The 20,969-nt window shown below is 39.4% G+C and overlaps 1 protein-coding gene across 9 annotated transcripts in view; it reads right to left on the bottom strand.

The window, feature by feature from the left end:
- Window positions 1-3,235: 3,235 nt before the first annotated feature.
- The window catches only part of DPH5 (diphthamide biosynthesis 5), a 221,938-nt gene continuing 204,204 nt past the window's right edge, over window positions 3,236-20,969 (bottom strand). For 8 of the 9 annotated variants that reach the window (XM_042464785.1, XM_042464782.1, XM_042464780.1 and 5 more), the window contains 5 exons: window positions 20,781-20,889; window positions 15,111-15,231; window positions 9,289-9,328; window positions 5,483-5,586; window positions 3,236-3,471 (listed from right to left, as the gene is read on the bottom strand). In XM_042464785.1, the coding sequence (XP_042320719.1) occupies window positions 3,266-3,471; window positions 5,483-5,586; window positions 9,289-9,328; window positions 15,111-15,231; window positions 20,781-20,889 (580 nt within the window). In that variant the 3' untranslated portion in view covers window positions 3,236-3,265. Of the gene's footprint in view, window positions 3,472-5,482; window positions 5,587-7,286; window positions 7,412-9,288; window positions 9,329-15,110; window positions 15,232-20,780; window positions 20,890-20,969 lie in introns of all 9 variants that reach the window. The other variant, XR_006103654.1, reaches the window with a different exon arrangement.

The following is a 20,969-nucleotide window of genomic DNA, read 5'->3' on the forward strand; positions in this document are numbered from 1 at the left end:
GTAATCTGTTGTTCGATGTTTGAGTTGTAATCTGTGCTTTCTTTTACTTAATTAATTTAGAAATGCAAAATTTCTGATACAAAATACAGACTCCAGAGATAGGTTTTCGGCCCTTGCATTTTTATAGCAACGTATCTGGCTTAGTACCATGTCAAAACAGGCATTGTGAAGTGCAGAACAACTGCCATTGGCATGTATTATGGGAAATGCTTGTGCCACCCTTCAAGTACAATAGTAAACTAATTTTTCCCTCTACATAAAGATAACTGTTTAGCCTTGGTTTTTACTTGCTTACAAGTAAAACTTTATAAAACCAGTCCCTTTTTTAAAAATGTGAACTGATCATGTCACAACTTTGCTTTTACATTATAAGATGAAAGTTACTATGACTTGTATCAGCAGCGGTCTGGCTGACCATGAAAGACTGGAATCTTTTAAATAGTGTTAATTACTAAAAGGCTCAACCTTTTTTTCAAGTAGTCCTTTACAGTTGCTAACTACTTTCTGTCCTGTGACAAATACTTAACCTTGTAAAATCATATTTGCCAAACATGTGGCTTTGAAACTTCCTTTGACCTAACTTTGGCACCAGAGATTAAACTGATTAAACTTTTACACCACTTTAGATTCTGTGCAACAGGGAGCATACTCAGTAAACAAATGTGAAAATTTGCCTTTCTTCATCCTATTATCCTCAGTTTAGGGGACATAGTCTATTGAAGTTGATTCTTAGTGTCAACCAAACTTGATATAAGACATAAAGTAAAAGTGCCCTTTTATATTCTGTGTTCTGAGATTGATGCGTGGTACTTAATCATAGGGTTGGGCCAATTTCTCAGTAGTTCTTCATAGGGTAAGTGCTGCTGTAGATGGTAGCAACATTAGTACCCGGTGTGTTCTCATGTCTGAAGCTCAAGCAGTAAAAAGGATAATACTTAAAAGAAATGTCTGTGATGGCATTAAGGTACAGGAAATCTTTGTTAATAAATGAAGCAGTCTAAGTTTTATACCAGAAGTTGTGACCACCAGAGGTTCTGGGAATTACATTGGTCTCCTGTGAGTCTCAGATGGCTGTCCCTATTGTGCTCTCACCATTTTTTAATTTTTAAAATTATTTAAAAAAATAAAAAACACCCCTCTGCAGGTGTCAGAAGCATTTTCACCATGTTCATTGCTCATCTTGCATGTTTTAGGACAAGGAAAGAGTGGCTCAAAGGCATGCCCCCATTATTTTTAATTCTCCAAAATGCTCCCACTGAACAACTGCACCATATTTTGGGGGCACTGCTAGGCCATTTGAGTCCCAGGAGTTGTTTTTTCAAGGTGATTTCTAGGCCACTTCCTGTGAGTGGGGAAAAAAGCCTTTCTTTTGCCTTAAGTGGCCCTAGAAGGCCAAAAATGTGTCATAAATCCTCCATGCCCTCAGGAGTCAAATAACATTCTTCAAAAATATTATTTTCAAGGGGGTGGTACAACTCTACAAGGTTTCCTGGCTGGTCAGTGTGATCCTCTCAACTTCTCTTCACCTGTTTTAAGTCCAGAAATAAGGTTTGTTTAAAACAATCAAATCAATTTGGTGAGTTGTCTCAGTCTTCCCAAACAGCACATCTCTTTTCTGAAATAGCTGAAAGGATTAAGATTGAAGAATGGATGCTAACAGAGAAGCAGATATGCAGCAAATCAGGTAGTCACTTAAAATGTAGGTAGTTAGTTTGGGACTCGGATTTTTGGATTGGGATACAGTAAAAATGAAATTTATGATTATGTTTTGAGGGGAAATTGCAGTGCTGCTTCATTTTTTTCTCCAAACATAGCTGATTTGGATAAGACCAGTGGATTTCTGTATGTGTTGTCCAATTTATATTATGTTCTTGAATTCAATTAAACACATGCATTTTTCCTGGAAAAAATGATTTATTTTCAATGTAGGTTTTCTCACATTCCTGCAGCTTCACTTGTTTTGTATTCTGGCCTGATCTTCTGTCTTTTTACAATTGCTTTTCACCTTGTAAAACAGGGATTGGAAATACGTGTTTCTCCAGTTGTTGTTCGGATGTAACATGTATACTTCACTGTAAAATCCCTTATCTTTGGCTATGATCTCTAAGTCTGGTTAGAGCTGTAGCGCAATTACATCTGGAGGGTTTCATGTTCCCCATTTCACTGCCAGATTAAATGTCACCAGGGACCACCCCATGCCAAAAACTCTGGTTTGAAATGAAAATACTTGTACAGATATGAAATACATTTTTCTATTTATAGTGACTATCACCTCCTTTTTGGTTTGGACCCAAGTCTCTGTGTAAATTGCTCAAAAGAAGAAGTGCTAGTATATTTCACATCCAAGAGGTGTGTCACAAGGAAGCGATGACCAAATTGCCAAAAATGTATACTACTACTTTTGGATTGAATTGTCCTCCCTAAAGATGCTGACTGTATGGGGAAATGGCTGAAACTTTTAAGTGCCACATAAAGTGGGACATCACTATCAGCCTCTTATTCTCTATCCAAAAGTATAATGTATTGATTGGTGCAGTTTTAGGATGTTTAGAATTTACCACTGCCATGGTAAATTCAAACAAGTGACTCCAGATGATGGAAAACTGTATACTCAAATTGATTTGGGAATACTAAACTTAGTAGCCAGTTTGACTTGCCCTAAGTGCAATATTGAACATTTTAATGCATCTTTTTTCTACTTGAATACAGTCTCTATGAAGTATTTAAAGAGATACTATGTCTTGAGACAATATTTGGGATCAGTTTTCCTATCAATAAACTTTTTTTCCAAAGTCCAACTGTTGTGTGTCTAGTTCCTGGGGCCAACATACTGGATCCTCACTGCCCTGAAGTTGCTGGTGGTCTGCTCTGACGGTGGAGGTCAGAATTCTCATCTTCTCTCACACAAGAACCAACCCCTCCGAAAGCTACTTATCTCACGTTGCCCATCCCCAACATGGCCACATAATAGCCAGTGAAAAGTGTCATGACACTAGTGTACCTGGCTATAGATGTAGGCTTCTCAAGCATCCTTGCTTTCTTGCAACCACTCCACATCCATGTCCCTATGAAAAGTGTGGGTAGCATTGAAAAGTATGTACTAACAGAGAGGCGACACAGGAGAAATGGGTGCCGTTCTACCAGCAGAACCTTCACACTATGTTTCTGCAGTGTGATCTTGTCCCTTCTTTTCAAGGATGACCTCTATTACTAGCCAGGATTGTACATGCTTCCGTTCATATCCCATGCGTAGACAGCTTTTTATTCAGCAATGTTCAAAGATCGATTTATCTACAGCAAAGAGTTTCAGCATGTCTACCTCCAGTGGATGTAAAGTTCCAGTTATGATCAGCGAGTGCAGAGGGTCACCTAGTACTACTGTAGTCATTTGCTGTAGAGTACCTGAAGCAATCTTTTGGTCTGCTCCACCCACTCTTGCTAAGCCGACACACACTGTATTTTCTGTAACTTCTGTAGAAACAAAGATTAAGGAAGTATTCTTGAAAAAGCATAGTTATGCAGGAAGTAGTACTGTATTACCCCTCCTTCACTAAAAAAGATGCATGTGGCTATGACAACAGTGCTGAGATACTCATGCCTTCAATACATTGAGATGACAGTCTTCTGAAGGCTACTATAGACAATTCAGTGCAAAAAAAAAAATCACACTGTAATTGAGCAATGTTTGCAATAGGATGTGGTACACTTGACAAAGGACAAGCCCAGGAAGTAGGCTGTTCTTATTCTGCAAGGCATTTTTCATTTCAGGTTTAAACATCTGTGAGGTAAGTAGCCATTCATGCAGTCACTGAGTGAATATAACTAATTCTGAAAAGGCTTAGTTTTGCCCTTCCCGTAATTTGGGAAGTTGCAGAAAAACTGCAATCAATGGAACAGGGAACATTTATGAAATATTTAGCCAAAGTTGCACTGATGGAAAGTTGTCACAATGTTCTCTCTCCAAGTAAATAATTGCAGCATTATTAATTGCAATGTCATTTTAAACCCTTTGCATGAGGAAAAGTTAAGGAACAGAGGCAAAGGAAGAGTTACTGCTATCATTTTCAAATGATGACCAATGAGAAACATGTTGGAAGGGCTCAAGGAATCCCAAGGGTTGGTGATTCACTGTTTGGGGCTTTCCTTCTCTAAATGTCCTTTGCAAATTTGAGGTACAGTCAAACTTCACATTTGTGATTTTGATTATTCACAGATTTGATTAGTATGTTCTTTAGGAATCTTGATCTTCCAGTGTGAGTCTGCTGGACATTGACTAATGGTGAACATAGAGATTCCTAGAGAAAACACTTATCTACACTTTTGTAGGTCTTCCAGCATGATTCTATGGTCAACCTCTGCCAGATGTTCTGCTAGAGAGCCTAGAGATTCCTAGATAAAGCACTTCTTTGGGCTTTTGTAGATCTTCCAGTATGATGCTATGGTTAACCTCTGGTGGATGTGGACCATAGAGTTTCGCTGGAGGACTTAGAGATTCCTATAGAGGTGTTCTCCGGTTAATATATATATATATATAAAATTTGTGGTTTTTCACTTTCCAATATGTCCTGGAAACTGACAAGTCCTGCACCCCTAACCTCAGCAAATATGGAGGGCCCACTGTATGAGCTATGAAATGTATTAGATAATTCTGTTGTATCTTTGCTTGGCATTTTCAACAAAGCACCTTGTACAGAAGCACAGATTATGGCCACCATGAGAACAGCTCATTCTTTGAACAGCCCTATACTCTTTGATCTCTAATTCTAAAAGAATAATGTCCCTCAGATAGCAGAGCTTCTGAATGCCCAGTGTTATTACTGTACATCCACCCTATCATGGAATGTTAATGAGAGTATCCCATACTTAAGAGGAATTATAACTAAGTGATAAATGACAAGGGGATGGGGGTGCAGTGAAAATTCTGATACAGGGATGGAAGATTTTTGGTACTCTATTGGATGCTAACTCCCATTGGCCCTAGGCAATGAATAGGAGTTGTTGTCCCAAGATTTCTCCATTGCTGTCCTAATTAAATTACATTATTTTTCAGCCTCAAGCTACTGCTTTATAGCAACTCAAACTTTAAGCAAATGAAGGGAAATGACATTTTTCTGTCAGTGCAGGACAATGACTTTTCTACATGGGTTTGGCATTTTTAAAAAAACTAAAAAAAAAATATCACAGGATTTGTGGTTGGTTTGTATCTTAGCCAACCACCATTTTAGTTTTCACTGTGGATTGTGAAGCACAGTAAAAGCCTGAGCTATGCCTCCTATTTTAGGAAGGCTGGTCTAGGACTCCTCCAGCTATGAAGCAGTTTTGCCAAGAAAGCCTGATTTGAGAAAGCTAGCTCAGCCTTTTATGACCAGATACCCTCCAGATAGGTTTAAATAAACACCAGTTATTGAATACTGATCTCCAAAATCTGCAAGGTGATAGGTTACACAAGCCATGAGCTCATGAAATGAACTGGTTTACTTACCTGGGTCTTCCCCCTGCAGTTGCCGATTTTGGACAACAGCAAGAAGTTGCTCTGCTGCTTGATTTACAGTCATGTACCGTGGCGGTTCATAGATCTTCTTCCCCCTGATGGAAGAGAAAAACCTGACTCTAGTAGGTCATGAATCATTACAAAAGACAATAATGCTAGTAAAGGTAGAAGGCAGCAAAAAGAGGGGAGACCACATGCCAGATGGATGAACTCCACTAGAGAGGCCATGGGTCTGAGTCTGCAGGACCAGAGCAGTGAAGGACAGGGGGTCTTGGAGATGTTTCATTCACAAGCTTGCCATGAGTTGAGGTTGACTTCAAGGCAGTTAACAGCAACTACAAAGTAGGTCAGTAGAGCAAGTATGGTGTGAGCATTGGACTCAGATTCTGGAAACCAGAGCCATGGAAACCCAGTGGGTGACCTTGGGTAAGTCATACTCTCGCAGTCTCAGAAGGCAAGGGCAAATCCCTCTAAACAAGTCTTGCCAAGAAAACCCCATGAAAAAATTATAGTGACGGCTACATATACCCCGTGAACCTCATTTTCCTCACCTGTTAAACAGATGCTCTTCAAGGTCTCTTCCAATTAAGTTTTATGTGTATTCCTTGCCACAGACATTTAAGGATAAACACGAAATACAGAAAATATGCAGGGGTAGCTGTGTTGGCCATTTAACAAATCCAGACAAAAATCAGTCAGTGATACCTTTATTGGCCAATCAAAATGCACAATATACTTACAGCAAACTTTCAAAGCTGCATAGGCTTCTTCATTAGACAAAATGTTACAAACCAAACAGGAAGGGGAGAAAAACAATTGGAGATGTTAGTCAGATTTAAGAAGAAAAAAAACTGTTTTACCTCGTTTGGAGGTCCCAGTCCACAGATACCACATTGTAGCTGCAATAGGGGAACCATGAAGAGTATAGCCTGTGGACTGGGACCTCCAACCAAAGTAAAACAATTGTTTTCTTCTTAAATATGGACTGAATTTGTATGTTTTGCCTCTGCACCACCAAAATGTTCCTGATGCAAACATATGGAGACTTCTTGGGGAATCCATTGTTCTCTGCCTACACATAGGCCTGTGACCTCACTGGAATAGAAGCATATTGGATTGCAAAAGAGGCATCCCTGTTGAGATGCAAATGGACTTTACATTTCCTGGACTTTGAAAATCTCACTATTGCCATATGGCAGGAAGGAGGAGGAGCCTGCCTGCAAAAGATATCCTCCCCATCTTTACTAAGGACTGAAACAACATGCAGACATCTAACTAATATCTCCAATTGTTTTTCCCTGTCCTGTTTGGTTTGTAACATTTTGCCTGATGAAGAAACCCGTTGAGCTTTGAAAGCTTGCAACAAGTATATTATGGATTTCGGTTGGCCAATAAAGGTATCCCTGATGGATTTTTGTTTGCACAAAATACAGAGGCAGGCTTTGCCATTCACTTCTGACAACGATATATCAGCCTAAGAAACTTTTACCAACAACTGAGTGAGGATAAAGACTCTTGGGTGTGCCCACCTTATATCACAGCCACTACGTGACTCTACTGAAAACTTCACCCTAGGAATTAGTGAGCATGACCAAACTGAAAACACTCTCCAGCTCTAAGTGAGATGCCACATGCTACACTATCTCCACAACTCAACCACAGTTCTATATATTTCTGGATCCCCTGTTAATCTATTGTAACTACCACTATACCAGAGAGTGTACAATTTGTGCCAGATTGGAAGGGAAGCCTGTCATTTTTCTACTATACACTATATAGTTATATAATTATAGACCTTTACGCCAGTTCTCAAGAAATTTTCTCCAAAGGCTGCCAACATTGGAACTGGCCAAGCAAAGCTTATGAAGAAGTTCCAAAATAAATTTCCATCGGAGATTGTCAGATTGGATGAATATGAATCTAAAACCAAAATTAAGACATATCCAAAAATGAGTCCTATCTCTATCCAAGGGAAACAGAGAGGGCTTACAAAGTTGACAAATCATCAGGAGGTAAGGGAGGGGAGAAATAATACCACAAATGAAATAACTTATTGCAGAATTACCCTTACTTCCTTACCTTTTTTATTATTGGAGAGAGAGAATATATTCTGAAACCAATATAAGCTGAAATGAAACTTATTAATGAAATTGGTAATTCAGCTTGCTGTCCTATAATGCTGACAGAAGAAGGCGGTCAAAAGCAAGTGAGTTGTGGATGCAACACAATTGTCAAAGTAAGCACAGATCAAATGTATTCTTCTGTTTAAATTAAATGATGACCATGTCCCTTCCCTGCCCCAAGTTATGACCAACACACTCTGGTTTTCAGACACCAATATCCTATCAAAAATCTGGATAGTTTATTGTTTCAGACTGCAACTCCCAGAATACTGGGAGGATTCAGGCAACACTAGTCCACAAAGAACATTTCCATGATTTGGACTCCGGTAAGTTACCATGCCTTAGTAAATGGTAGGGCTGGCAGGCTATGGACATCACTGGAATTGGCATTTTCAACGATAAGACACCTAGATGTGTAAAAAAAAATTAAGCCTGGCCCAGAGTTTAAATCATAGGGACAGAGGGCAGAATTATTTAGTAGATGTGTGTTTGGTTATCACCACTTGGGCCCCAGGGCTCTCCAGGCAATTCACAACAGATAAAAACACTAATTAAAGACAGAAGATGCCCTGAAGTCCATATAACCAGAAAGATGTTGTGATCAATGGCACTGAATGCTAATGAGGTCAAATATGGTTGACAAGTTCACATTCCCCTATCTAGTTCCCAGTGTGGGCCATTCACCAAGACAATCAAGGCTGCTTCTGTCCCATAACTTGGACTCTTTGGAATGGATCCAATTGACCAGTTTCATCCCCAAAAAAACTACACTTGTGCTGTCATCACTTATCCCACAATCTTGTATAGAAAAGGAAGGCCAGAAACTGGCTGAGAGTTATGTGGGGTGCTGGGGTCTAGTGAAGGTCTGGTTTTTTTTAAGAGGAGTTGGAACATAATCATCATTCAAAGAAGTGTTCACCACCTCCATCACCCAATTGGCCATACTCCTCCTTCTGACAGCTCTAATCAGTCAGAATGCAAACTGATCTAGTGAACAAGTGGTTAGCCTCACTTTTTCAAGCAACTTGTCCATTATGTTGAACCAAAAAAACCCTCCATATCAATCAAAACTTGACAATTGCATGTATCAATTAATTGTTGTTAATTGTCATCAAGTCAGCATTGACTTATGAAGATTCTATGAATAAGAGACCCTTCTGAAGACACCCTGTTATTAATTGTCCTGCTAAGTTCTTACCAACTCTGTGGTTTCCTTGATAGTCTATTCATCTGTAATGTGGTCTGCCTCTTTTCTTACTGCCTTCCACTTTACCAAGCATTGTTCTCTTTTTTAAAGAAACATTTTGCCTCATGAGGTATTCAAAGTAAGATTGTCTCAATTTACTCTTTTTGGCTTCTAGGGAGAGAACAAAACTGATTTGCTCTCAATCATTCAATTTATTTGTTTTCAGTTAATGAACCTGAGTGATTTCCTCTACAGATGTTCTGCAGATTTGTTGCACTAGGTTTCTCAAGGTTCTTCCCAAATATCCTGAATCATCTGGTTGTTCCCAAATGGGATTGAGAATGAAAGTGATCCCTTTTACAACAAACTCCTAAAAATATAACCATCTTTATTCTGAAGCTTACTTTAGCTTTAAGGGGCCAATAAACTTAGAATTGTCTGCATGCACTATTTATTGATATGTGCTGTCAACACAAGTGACAACTTACCTTATGAGATTCTCCACAGATTGCTCCTTGACTTTAATGTCTGTAGGGAAACATACATACACCTGAAGTCAAATACTATTTCTGCAAGCATTAGGACCCTGTGCAATTTCCCCCTCCCATGTCACTAGTTGTGCACCTTAGAGGAACTGTATACACCTCATCTGCCACCTGCAACTGTAAACTTTTAGCAACTTTGTCCTCAAAATAGCCTCCAACGGAATACTGCAGGGTGTATTGTTCCCATTCCACTTTCCCAACCAACCAACCCTGACAGAGTTTTGTGGCCACACAGCATGCCTAGTCTTCATTGGAATGCTTGGGATTCTTTCTTCTTTCTTTTTGGCCCTCATTTTTCCCCCCTTAAAGATGTCTCTCGCTACTTCTGCAAACCATGGGGATTCTCCAAGAATGCTGATCCCTCCCTTTTCTTTCACAGGAGCTGTTGTATAACCAGCATATGCTTTCACAGCAGCATCAACACAACAGGCCTGCAATTAAAGACTGAAGTATTGAGATTCCCATTTATAGTTCCAGCCATGCTCTCTTCCAGGATACTTCATTCATTTTTCTTTGTTTGTTGTTGGATTCCTTCAAGTTGATTCTGACTTATGGCAACCCTAAGGTTCCTCTGAAGCTGTGTATGAGACTTGATCAAAGTCACCCAGTGGGTTTCTGTGGACAAGCAGAGATTCACATTGGTCTCTCAGAGTCCTAGTCTAGCACTTAAAACCACTCTTCCTCTGGTCTTCTGTTTTGATTTGTTTCACTTTCAAAACAGCGTGTCAGCATTCTGTATGGCTGAGCATAGTCAGCTAAAGGGCTATCCAGAGTGGAGTTGGGGCGCAGCATCCTAATGACGCACATCCTGACTCTGCCCCCAGCGTGCCATGATGGCGCACACCACTCCAGATGGCACATGACATCATGGCGTGCCTCCAGCGCTATGACCAGATGATGCAGCACTGAAGGAGCACCATATAGCCATGGCAACGCGGCTATGGTGCCCTTTGGAGAACGCAAAAAGGAGCCGCTTTTTGCGGCTCCTTTTTGTGCCCTCCAAAGGCTGGATCGGGGCCACAATGTGAGGTTGCCGCAGCCCCAATCCGGCCAGGAAAGGGGTAGAGTCCCACCACTCCTTAGAGGTGGTCTGTAGAGCCCCAATGTTCTCATTCTACTGTTCTGAGATTACCCTCCCACTTTGGTTTCAATAAATATTTTTCGTACTTCTGCATACCTTGGGATTCCCTAAGTGTTAAATATTACAAGAACTAACCTTCATTAACTGAAGCCTGCTAAAAAGGGACACCTGACAGAAGTTAAAACTGTACTTATAGCTTGAAACTTGAAACCTGAAAGCAAGCTCAACTGATTTTATTTGGATTTACTATTGCATAAGCAAGGGGTGGAAGAAGTAGAGTTCAATAAAACCATGGAAGTGTTTCATTTTGCTTTTTTTTTAATATAGGGAACTATACTGTATATTCTGCTTCAATATAATAATCAAAGTTATTGAAACTGGTATCCAATTAAATTCAAGGGGCATGAATATAATCTTTTCTGCAACCTAGTATGTTGGAATATAATACCCATCATCTACTGTTCCTACTAACCATAGATGCTTGGAGCGGTACTCCAAAATAATTGGAGGGCACTAGTTTGGAATAAGCTAGACAATAGGCTTTGGTCAATATGTTTTTCAGTAGCATGTTAAATTTCAGTTTTTCTAGTTTAGAAATCCTTGTGCATCCTACAAAAGCTCAGGTGACATCATTTTACTTATAGCTGGTATCTGATGATGCAAAGACTCTTTCTGTAGTCTTGTCATAAAGATCCAAAAGTGTAGAAGAATTTAGATGTTGGTAGGCGCTTACACGAAAATGTCTATTGAAAATGTACATATACCAGTGTGTAGAAGATACAGTGGATGAGTGGGTTGGATCCCAGTGTCATTTTTTTATTAACAGAAGGGGTCCTTCCCTCCCCTGGAGGCATCTGGATTCAACAGAAGGACCCTGTTGTCAAACTGAACAGAGGAAGGGACTCCTGCAAAAATTATCTGCTACACAAGAGCTAGCCAGTCTTCTGAAGAAAATTTTTGGAGGATACAAGGCACTACTGAGAAAAAGAATTTTAAAAAAACCATTTCCTCTCAATCCAAGCCATTACATATTCAAGACAATTCAATTTTCCCTTATCAAGAGTATAATTAATTTTCTTAGTTTTGCAGGGTGGTTTATGCCATTTAGGACTGCCTTGTTTAGCAGCTCTCACCAAATGCAAACATTCATAGTATGGCCCACACAAAGTCCTATAAAATTATAGATATATGAAAGGATGAATTAAATATATATTTTTAAAAAATGACTTGTAACTCATTGTAAATCAGTGCTGCCAGTCAAAACATCTTCCTTTCCTAGCCAACTTGGATAAAATACTTTTTCATACATCCATGCAATCTAATTGCCTCAACAAAGATGTGCAACTGAATGAGCAACTCACTGCTAGCAATACAGAACAAATAAAAGGGGAACACACTTGGATGGAGCATCTGACTTATACTCTTATACTCTTGATCAATTATATGCTGCAGTTCTTCCCAGGATCAGGATAACTGTGTTAGATCATCTTTCCATTCACTCTGCATAACTATCTCCCGCCTCCAAAGATGTATTTTGTTCCATCAAATGGAAAAGTATAATGTGGCTCATATAAGCAAACCATAAACCACCACTTCCTTTACTTACCATAACATTCAAGACAATTGTTAAGCAACATACATTAAATATACACTTTAAAAGTTTTTGAAAATGGGACTATATATGAGATATATGTCTAACCTGTTATTACGCATGCTAATACCAACAGAACTTTCCTTTTCTGTCTCTAGGAACTCAGCTTGCCTCATTTATCTTATTAATGCCACATATACACGGAAGACATTTCCTTTTATGCAGGCCATATTTAATTTATTCTCCGTATCCAACAAATATATCTTCAGCCACTTTTTAGTACATTTTAATTGTCAGTACTTCTCCTTTGCATATCAGAGTTCCAGATGACCACTGTGGTGCAAGAAGGATTGGTATTTGGGTAATTCAGGTTCAAATCCCTTTGAGACATGAACCTCACTGGGCATCCTTGGGCCAAGTCACTCCCTTCCATTCTGATCTATCTCACAGGGCTATTGTGCAGATAAAGTGAAGAGAGGGAAAGCTATGCACTCCTTCTTGATCTCATTGGAGAAACTGCAGCAATGCAACTAATAAATCACAGCCAAGATCCTGCATTGGGAGACATAGTTGCAATGGGAACTCAGTCCTTGTAGCTACATCTCCAAAAAAACTACCTTTGAAGCAGGCAGGTCACCAACAGAAGGATTTCTGAGGTGCTGGAAAGTAGGGCACTGACTGATGACATGTCTAGGTCTCTTCCAGCAACGGGATGCACTGCAACAAGCATCTGTGACACAATGTCACAGGACATCCCTGCTGTTACCTGCTGCATCATGCCCCATGCCGGGAGATAAGTGAATGTTTCATTGGTCATGGCCCCATATTCTAGCAACTTGGAAATCCTTCCATTCAAGATCTGCCTGGCTTCAAAGGTAGGCTTTTGGGAAATGCTTGGCTGTTGTAATGGTGCAATAACCATAAATGTGAATAATAATTGTTACTATGTTCTAAATTCAGCTTATGTCATCATAAATACTGAACAATATGCTAGTCTGTAATGCAGAATTTTCATCAAGATAAAATAAACAAAAACAAAGGAATAGCAACAGAGGAGAAGAACGGCACACTTTCATGCTGTATAACTGCTGTACCATTTATTTGATTTAATGAATCAATTATATATTTTATTAAAACCTCAAGTCATCCTTTCTCTGCTCTCCACTTGCTCTAAAGCTAAACAAGTTTTATAAAACACCAAATGGGAAGATTAAGCTATTGGGAAGCTATGGTGAAATTTATTTCACTGCAGGGAACATTTAATGTGTTTTAAAATCCATCTCTCTTTCTCAAAAACACTCCAAAAAACCAACGTCACTGTAGTTGGAATAGTTGTATAGCTTTTCAAGCATTTGAACAGCTGAGAATATATGAAGTAAATTCCTGATATATAAATTGTTTCCAGACCCCAATTCAATTCTTAATGCAATTATGTGTCCATATTCCAAGTGATTATGTGCTGGCAAAAGTTCCTTCTAACACACACAGCAGGAAACTGCTTTTTGATTTGGAGGCTTGGGAACACAATTCTGAAACTCCCAGTCTAACAAAATTATTGCGGTACTATATGCTCACAGGAATTCACATATTTAGTAAAAGGTCTATGGTTAAATCCTGTAAGTTTACAGAAGACCTGTCTGGTTGAGTGGAAATAATTTCACTTAGGCTGCAACTAAGGATCTTGCTAGTGGGTGGGGACTTTCTTTCTTAGAGATCATTGGTATCTAATGATACCAATGCTCCCCCAGGATCTTAACAGCAGTGAATAATATAATCGTATAATATAATTGCATCACCCTGATTGTTATCCTGAAGTCAAAATTCCACACGTATTTGTGCACCTATGTACAAGGGTTTCATATAAGGCTGGACAAATATACTGCCTAGCAACAGAGACCTCTCTTTTCTATTGATCCAGCTCTTGGGTTTTGAAGAACAGCCCAATACAGAAAGATTTTGTTAAGGAGTCTCAATATTTATTTGTCATGCTGTTGTTAAAGGCAAGGCTCAAATTCTAGCAGAGGAATGCACTGGCTAACCATTTCATTAAAAACCCCAGTGTTCCTATTAGCTAGCCAGTGATCCACCCCCTGATCAGGTCAATGTTTGCTGGACTCTCTTGGTCGCAAAGCATAGTATCTAACAGCACAACATTTAGAAGTGAGTTCCACTGAGTACAATGGGACTTATTTTCAGGTAAGTGAGCTCAGGATTGTAGACTAAAGCTAGCAAAGTTAGTAGGCTGGCACAAGTCAGTCCTTTTTCCTATCCTCTAGACGTAATAGTCATCTGCACTGTCACAGGACTAAAGGCTGAATTAACAATGTTCAGCAACAATTTCATTAAAATATTTTGCTCTGGGCAACAAGAGTGAGGAATGGGATGAATGTTCCCCAGAGAGAAGTATAAAAACAAACCCTGCACATAATAAAAATAAATAAAGAAGACTAACTTAATCCATCTTCCATGACACCCTATTCACTATATCTATAAACTGGGAAGTTTCCAGGGTTTTAAAGATGAGGTTCATTTACATATGTTACCCTCCTTCCTACAATTTGAAAGTAAAACCATTAAGGTTTTTTTTTGGGGGGGAGGGAGAGAACTTGAAAGGTGTCTCAAACTGAGATCCAAGCTAGACGATGTATTTGCCATGTGATTATCTACATGGGGCTCATTTTGCTTTAGACATAGTAGCTGCTAGGGAATAGAGGGGAGTGGAATCTAAAATGAGGATTACACCAGGCAGAATTTTTCTCTTTTAAATAAAATCTTTTCAAAGACAGGCTCCAAAGGTACTGTAGTGATAGCTTGAGGGGAAGGGGAGAAGGGCTGAAATGGAGGGGGAAGGCAACCTCCTATTATCCTGATCCAGATTCCCTCACTGTCTCCCTTGGCTACAGCTTTTAAAAGAAAAATACGCTTGGAATGGATAATCACACTGCAACATATTGTTTGGATTGAAGGATTGAACCCCTCTGTCCATACAGAGCCTCTGCTATTCTCTCCAACTCTCAGTATGGTACTCTGATGCTTTAGTTCACACAAGCCAAGCATCACCCTTGACCACACACATACACAAGTATTCCTTACCAAGTAAGCAGAGAGTGTGCATCCCGTTTCTTCTGTTTTTTGCAATCTTGTCAAAAAAGCTCTCAGGTTTCCATGTATCTGTCCAGAAAACTATAGAAACTGTTTCTCCAAAATTGTAGAGCTGTAACAAATATATTTTGGGGATGGGGGGGGGGGGTAGGGGAGAAGAGATAAAGAAGAAAAACAGAGAAAAGCTAAAATCAAAATCAGATTATAGTTATTAAAAGAACACAAAATCTGGCTATAAACCATACACCACTGTGTGACTTCCAAAATGTACCAGAAGGACTGAAATATGTTTATTCCCTACCTGACCAGAGAAAAACTTTGGGAACTAATGGTTTTCTTCAAACTTCCTAAGTTCACTAGATTTCCCCCTCCATCGGCCTCATATTTGTTCCAGAAATTCCTCTGATTGAAACCATGGAGAGCGTCTGCCAGCACTATAAACCACAATGGGCAGCCCATAGCCTCCCTTTGTGTCACTGCAATAATGAAAAATCAAACAGCTGGCAGGAAAATATGTAACATCTACAGATTGCGATACCTACAGCATTGTTATGATACCACACTACACACATGCAGTCTGTATCTGGTACCTGGCCTCCAGAAATCCAACTACAGAGTGTATGAGCCTGGATGTGTATAGGAATGATCTTCTAGGTCTTGCACACCATGAGGGGGTTGCCTTCTTTCTTGTGTACTCTTCTGTTTCTCCTGCTGGCTCTTGTGATAGAGAGAGAATGAGCAGGGGAAAAAGGAGAGCATGTGGCCCAAATCAATTTCCCCAAAAATAATGCAACCCTCAACTTTGAAAGGGTGGCCCTTCTGCAGACAATACTGTAATGGCCTAAATCAGGGTCAGGGTCTCTTCTAGGATAAATCTAACCTCCTATACCCCACATGTCCCCCTTCACTATGATGCTATCATTTACCCCTAGGTTTTGTACATTTTCTCCTTTCATTCTTATGTTTTTCTAATGTTTACTTACTGGCAGTACAGATTAAAACATGTTAGTATATTTGACCCACACATTCCCTTTTGGTCTCAAACTTCCATGGAATTCAGTCCTCTGATAAAGTTTTCTAAAAGTAAATTTGATCATCAGGTTGAAAGAGATCCTTATACCCTTGAGCTAGAAGGACCAGTGGTCTTGCTTTGCACACAAGGTAGCTTTCGAGGTTCAGAGCCCCTAGAACAGCATGGTCAGTTGATGCTTCTTGGAATATTGCACAAAACATCTCCTTAAATAATCCACTTGGGTACACCACAAAGAGAATGAGCAACCCAGATTTTGCATTTCACAACCAAAACAGCTCTGCCCGAAACTTGAGAGAGAGAAAAAGTTACTCAAAATAGGAAAAAGGTCAAGATGCAATTTTTAACACTTTGATGCCCTGTTAAATATTTAGCTTTCTCACCCCACCCCCACTACATAATACTAGCTTGTGCTTCAGATATGAAGTCAAGTAAAGGTACGGTTTAAAAGGGGGGATTAATCTAACATTAAAGAGAAGTCTGCAAATCAAACCCAAAGTTAAACTGATAAGCAATTTTTGGACAGGAAAAGATGCCGAAAAAATATTATTTGATTTTATTTATAGTATTTATACCCCCATTCTTCAGCCATAAAGGTTCTCAGAAAGGTTTACAGATTGTTAATTTAACAGTTCTTTGCTCTCAGTCTTACAATCTTAAAAAAACCCAAAAATTAGACAGGGAACAGGGGTGCAAAAGGGGGGGGGGAGTCTGGGATCTTGCAAAGAACACAAATATGACAGTTACTGTACAAGTAAATTCTAATAAAATGACTGAGAAGACTAGAATTTTTTACAAAAAGAACGCTTGAAAGCTGATATTTAAGATATCAAAGGTGAAGTTTAGTTCTCATTGTCCCTGATGAGTTATTACAGGAACTCCATATCTTGAGAAGATACGTGTTGGGTTCCAAGGAAAATACCCATTTCACACTGCTTGAGAATCTCAGTGAGACAAAACATGTTTTGCCTTTGAAATTCATTCAAGTGAGAGGTTTTTGGTACATGCTGGGAAAGATGTATTTGACTAAATGTGTGCACAGTACAGTTATATACTTCCACATCTTTCTGAGAGAGTTTAATGCAGTTGCATAGCCAGTCATAATGTCAACAGTAACCTTAAGTGATGTGTATGTGGGTCAGTGTGGAAAACCTTCTTGCCAATTCCCACACATCCCTCATCAATGAAATCCATGGCTGAGCAGGGAATCAAACCCTGGTCTCTAGAGTCATAATTTGATGCTCAAGCCACTACACCATGGTGGCTCCTGGCATTTAGGGTACCAATTATAAATACTTCTTTTGAGAAATTACCTTCTTGACCAAAGTCTCCCAGTTAAGAATACTGAAGCATCTCAGTTTCAGTGATTTTATTCATCAATCATTGTTTCTTAAAAATACCGTAATCTGAAACAAGATGCAAACATTTGATTGCTGTAGCAGAAAAGATGGGAACATTTCCAAGGAAGACAACTAAAATGAGCTAAATAGAAACTTGTTTTTCTAATCTTCTCTAATCTACAGAACCACCACTTTAGTTTTCATTATGACAAATGAGCTAATGCCCAATAACAGGAAAAATTCAGGAGTAAGTTTATCCCTTTAATACTATACTAAAATAAAAGAGACAGGAAGAATGAAGAATGTATATTCACTGCTGTACTGCAACAGCTTGACAGAAATCAAGAAGTAATCCTTTCAAAACTCAGATGTCTATTTTTGCAGCATCTTTCCCCAGAATTATTGCTGCATCAGCTGTAACACTGAACAGCTATTTCTTCAAGTATTTACTTATTTAAATAAATAATTCATGATTCAAGACTCTCCAGTGCAAGTCATAGCATCAAAAAACCAAGAAAAAGTAAATAGTAAAGCTGCAATCATCAATAAAATGAACAAGCAGCAAACAAAATTACTGAAGCATCAGTTGATTAAACCAATTAATAAGCCTGCAGGAATAAAATCTCTTTAACCTGGCACCTGAAATTAATCATACTAATGTAGGCACTTCATGCATCTCTCTGAATTCTGCTAAACCAGTATGCAGTCTTCAAAGGCAGCCCTTCTTAACCCACACTGCAGTAGTCTATCCTGAATGTTAACAGAAGATAGATGACAACAGGATCCCCCTGTTTAAGAGTGGCTGCAGCTTGTATGCATTTTTTGGTATTTGGACCCTGGAAATGTGATCCCTATAGTGGAAGTGCACCCATCTAGAAGAGGTTGGATATCACTTATTATCCAGATTTCATACCAATTTCATCTTCTAGCCTATAAGTGCCCAAGGCACTACATCAGTACCTCCATTTTTTATTTTTATGCTGGTCATTGATTCATTCCTTCATTTATGTTAGGCATTTTCATCCTCCTCATTATCTGAAATATTTCCAGATGGTGGGCCCCACAAATTTCAGCAACCAGACAAAAATCATGCTGGCCCCTTTTTCAATTTAGGGTGTGTGTGTGTGTGTGTGTATGTGTATGTGTATGTGTGAGTAGTGGGTTCTCACTGACGATACACTGCACTCTGGAAACTTACTGAAAAACCCACAAGAAAGACACAGGTCCTACCCTAAGTAGTTAGACCTTTAAATCTAAATAGCCTAGACATCATAGCGGCTGCTTTCCCTGGCAGAAGTAAACTACCAGACTCAGCTCGCCTTACATATCTTTTTGAAAAAAAAAAAACTATAAAGGTGTTTCCTGTTTTTCACTAGTAGAGTATTAGCCTGTGGCACCATGATTATATCTAAACAGAGAGAGCGAGAGCAAGAGCAAGAGAGAGAGCAGGGGACACACACACACACACACACACACACACACACCTCTTTTACTTATTTATACATTAGGGTTATGGAATCGTCTCTTTTCAGATGTCATACCCATAGCACAGATTGAGGTAATCATTTCCATTTCCATCTGCAGTTTAAGTGGGACTTAATAGAGGACGTAATTTCAAAATTCTTGGAAGTACTCATCTATACGGACAGACAACGTAAATACTAGTGGCTACAATAATAATAATAATAATAATAATAAACAAGTGCCAAAATGTGCCTTCAAGGCATAAGGCAGTACTTTCTTCCTAACAAGTATCACCTTTTATTTTAAAAGAGCATGTTTCTAGGTCTCCCGCTCCAGAAAATATGATAACTATTTACTTCTTCACCATCAAAATGTTCCTTATGCAAAAACATGGAGACTTTGTGAGGAATCCCTTGTTCTCTACCTATAAAGAGGCTTGTGACCTCACTGGAATGGAGACATATTGGATTGCAAAAGAGGGTTCCCTGTTGAGATGCAAATGGACTTTAAATTTTCTGGACTTTGAAAATCTCCCTATTGCAGCACTGCCAGAAGCAGGAGGAGCCTGCCTGCAAAAGATATCCTCTCCAGCATACCATCTTTACTAAGGACTGAACCAACATGCAGGCATCTGACTAACATCTCCAATTATTTCCTTCTTCTTCTCCTGTTTGGTTTGTAACATCTTGCCTGATGAAGATGCCCATGGAGCTTTGACAGCTTGAAACAAGTATACTGTGCATTTCGGTTGGTCAATAAAGGTATCACTAGTGGGTTTTTGTTTGTATTTTAAAAGTATTCGAAGAATGCCTTTCATGCCAGAGGAAAGCATCTAAACCAGCAATTTTATAGGGCATGAAAAGGGGTTTTTGACTGAGCATTAGGAAGAATTTCCAAAAAGTAAGAGCCATTTGACAACAGTTGACTAAGGAAATGTTGGACTTTCCTTGGCTGGAAATTTTTAAGCAGAAACTACATGGCCATATGTTAGGTGTACATTATTTATACTGCCAACAGGTTGGATTAGACCAGTAGTTCCCATCCTTTAGTTCTCCAGATGATTTGGGTTTTATAATTTCTCATACTGCTCATAATTTCTGACTGTTGGCCAAATTGGCTGGGGCTTCTGAGAGCTTAAGTCCAAAGCAAATGGAAGATCAAATGTTGGGGAACCTCTGGATTAGACAGAGGAAGGGACTAGAGCAATGGTTCCCAACCTGTGGGTTGGGACCCCTTTGGAGGTCGAAGGACCTTTCAGGGGGGTCACCTAAGACCACTGGAAAACATCTATTTAATTACAGTTATAAAGTAGCAACGAAAATAATTTCATGGTTGGCGGTCATCACAACATAAGGAAGTGTATTAATGGGTCGCGGCATTAGGAAGGTTGGGAACCACTGGACTAGAGCCACAAAACAGGCTTGGGTAGCCATAGGGAAGCTCCAGGGCCACACCTCACACAACCCATCTTCACAACTCTTCATCAGTGTAGGCATACAATCCTGTGAAGTTGGCCAATCTGAGACACCATGATTGGCTCAAGGTCATCCAGAGAGCTACAATTTGGTTCGTAGTTCAACACTTTAACCACCTCATTTCGTATACTTTGAGAAAAGCCTTTGTATACTTTGAGGGGGGAAAAAACATCAGCAGGAAAGTGACAGAAAAAGAAAGACTCACTGCATGCAATGAAAGGTGCACAACTTCTCTTGCAACTCTTTCATACAGCTTTGTAAGCAAGCTGTCACCTACATTCTGCAGAAACCTGGTAAGAGAAGAAAACAGAGTTGTGGTTTGGGCAGAATGCCACACATGCAAAAGATGTACCTGTAAGCCACAGCAGCCGACAGCATTCAGGATAGAGGCATTGTGGATGACTCGGTAGGGAATTCCAAGCTTGACTGCCCGGAGAACAAGGTCGCTGTGTGTAGTTGCCCTGCAGTGAGCAAGCAAAGGGTTACGGGCAATACTGCCATGCTAAGTCATTAGAAAATACTGTAGTAAGAATTACTGCTT

This window comes from Sceloporus undulatus, chromosome 4, assembly GCF_019175285.1.
Source record: "Sceloporus undulatus isolate JIND9_A2432 ecotype Alabama chromosome 4, SceUnd_v1.1, whole genome shotgun sequence".
Lineage (NCBI taxonomy): Eukaryota > Metazoa > Chordata > Lepidosauria > Squamata > Phrynosomatidae > Sceloporus > Sceloporus undulatus.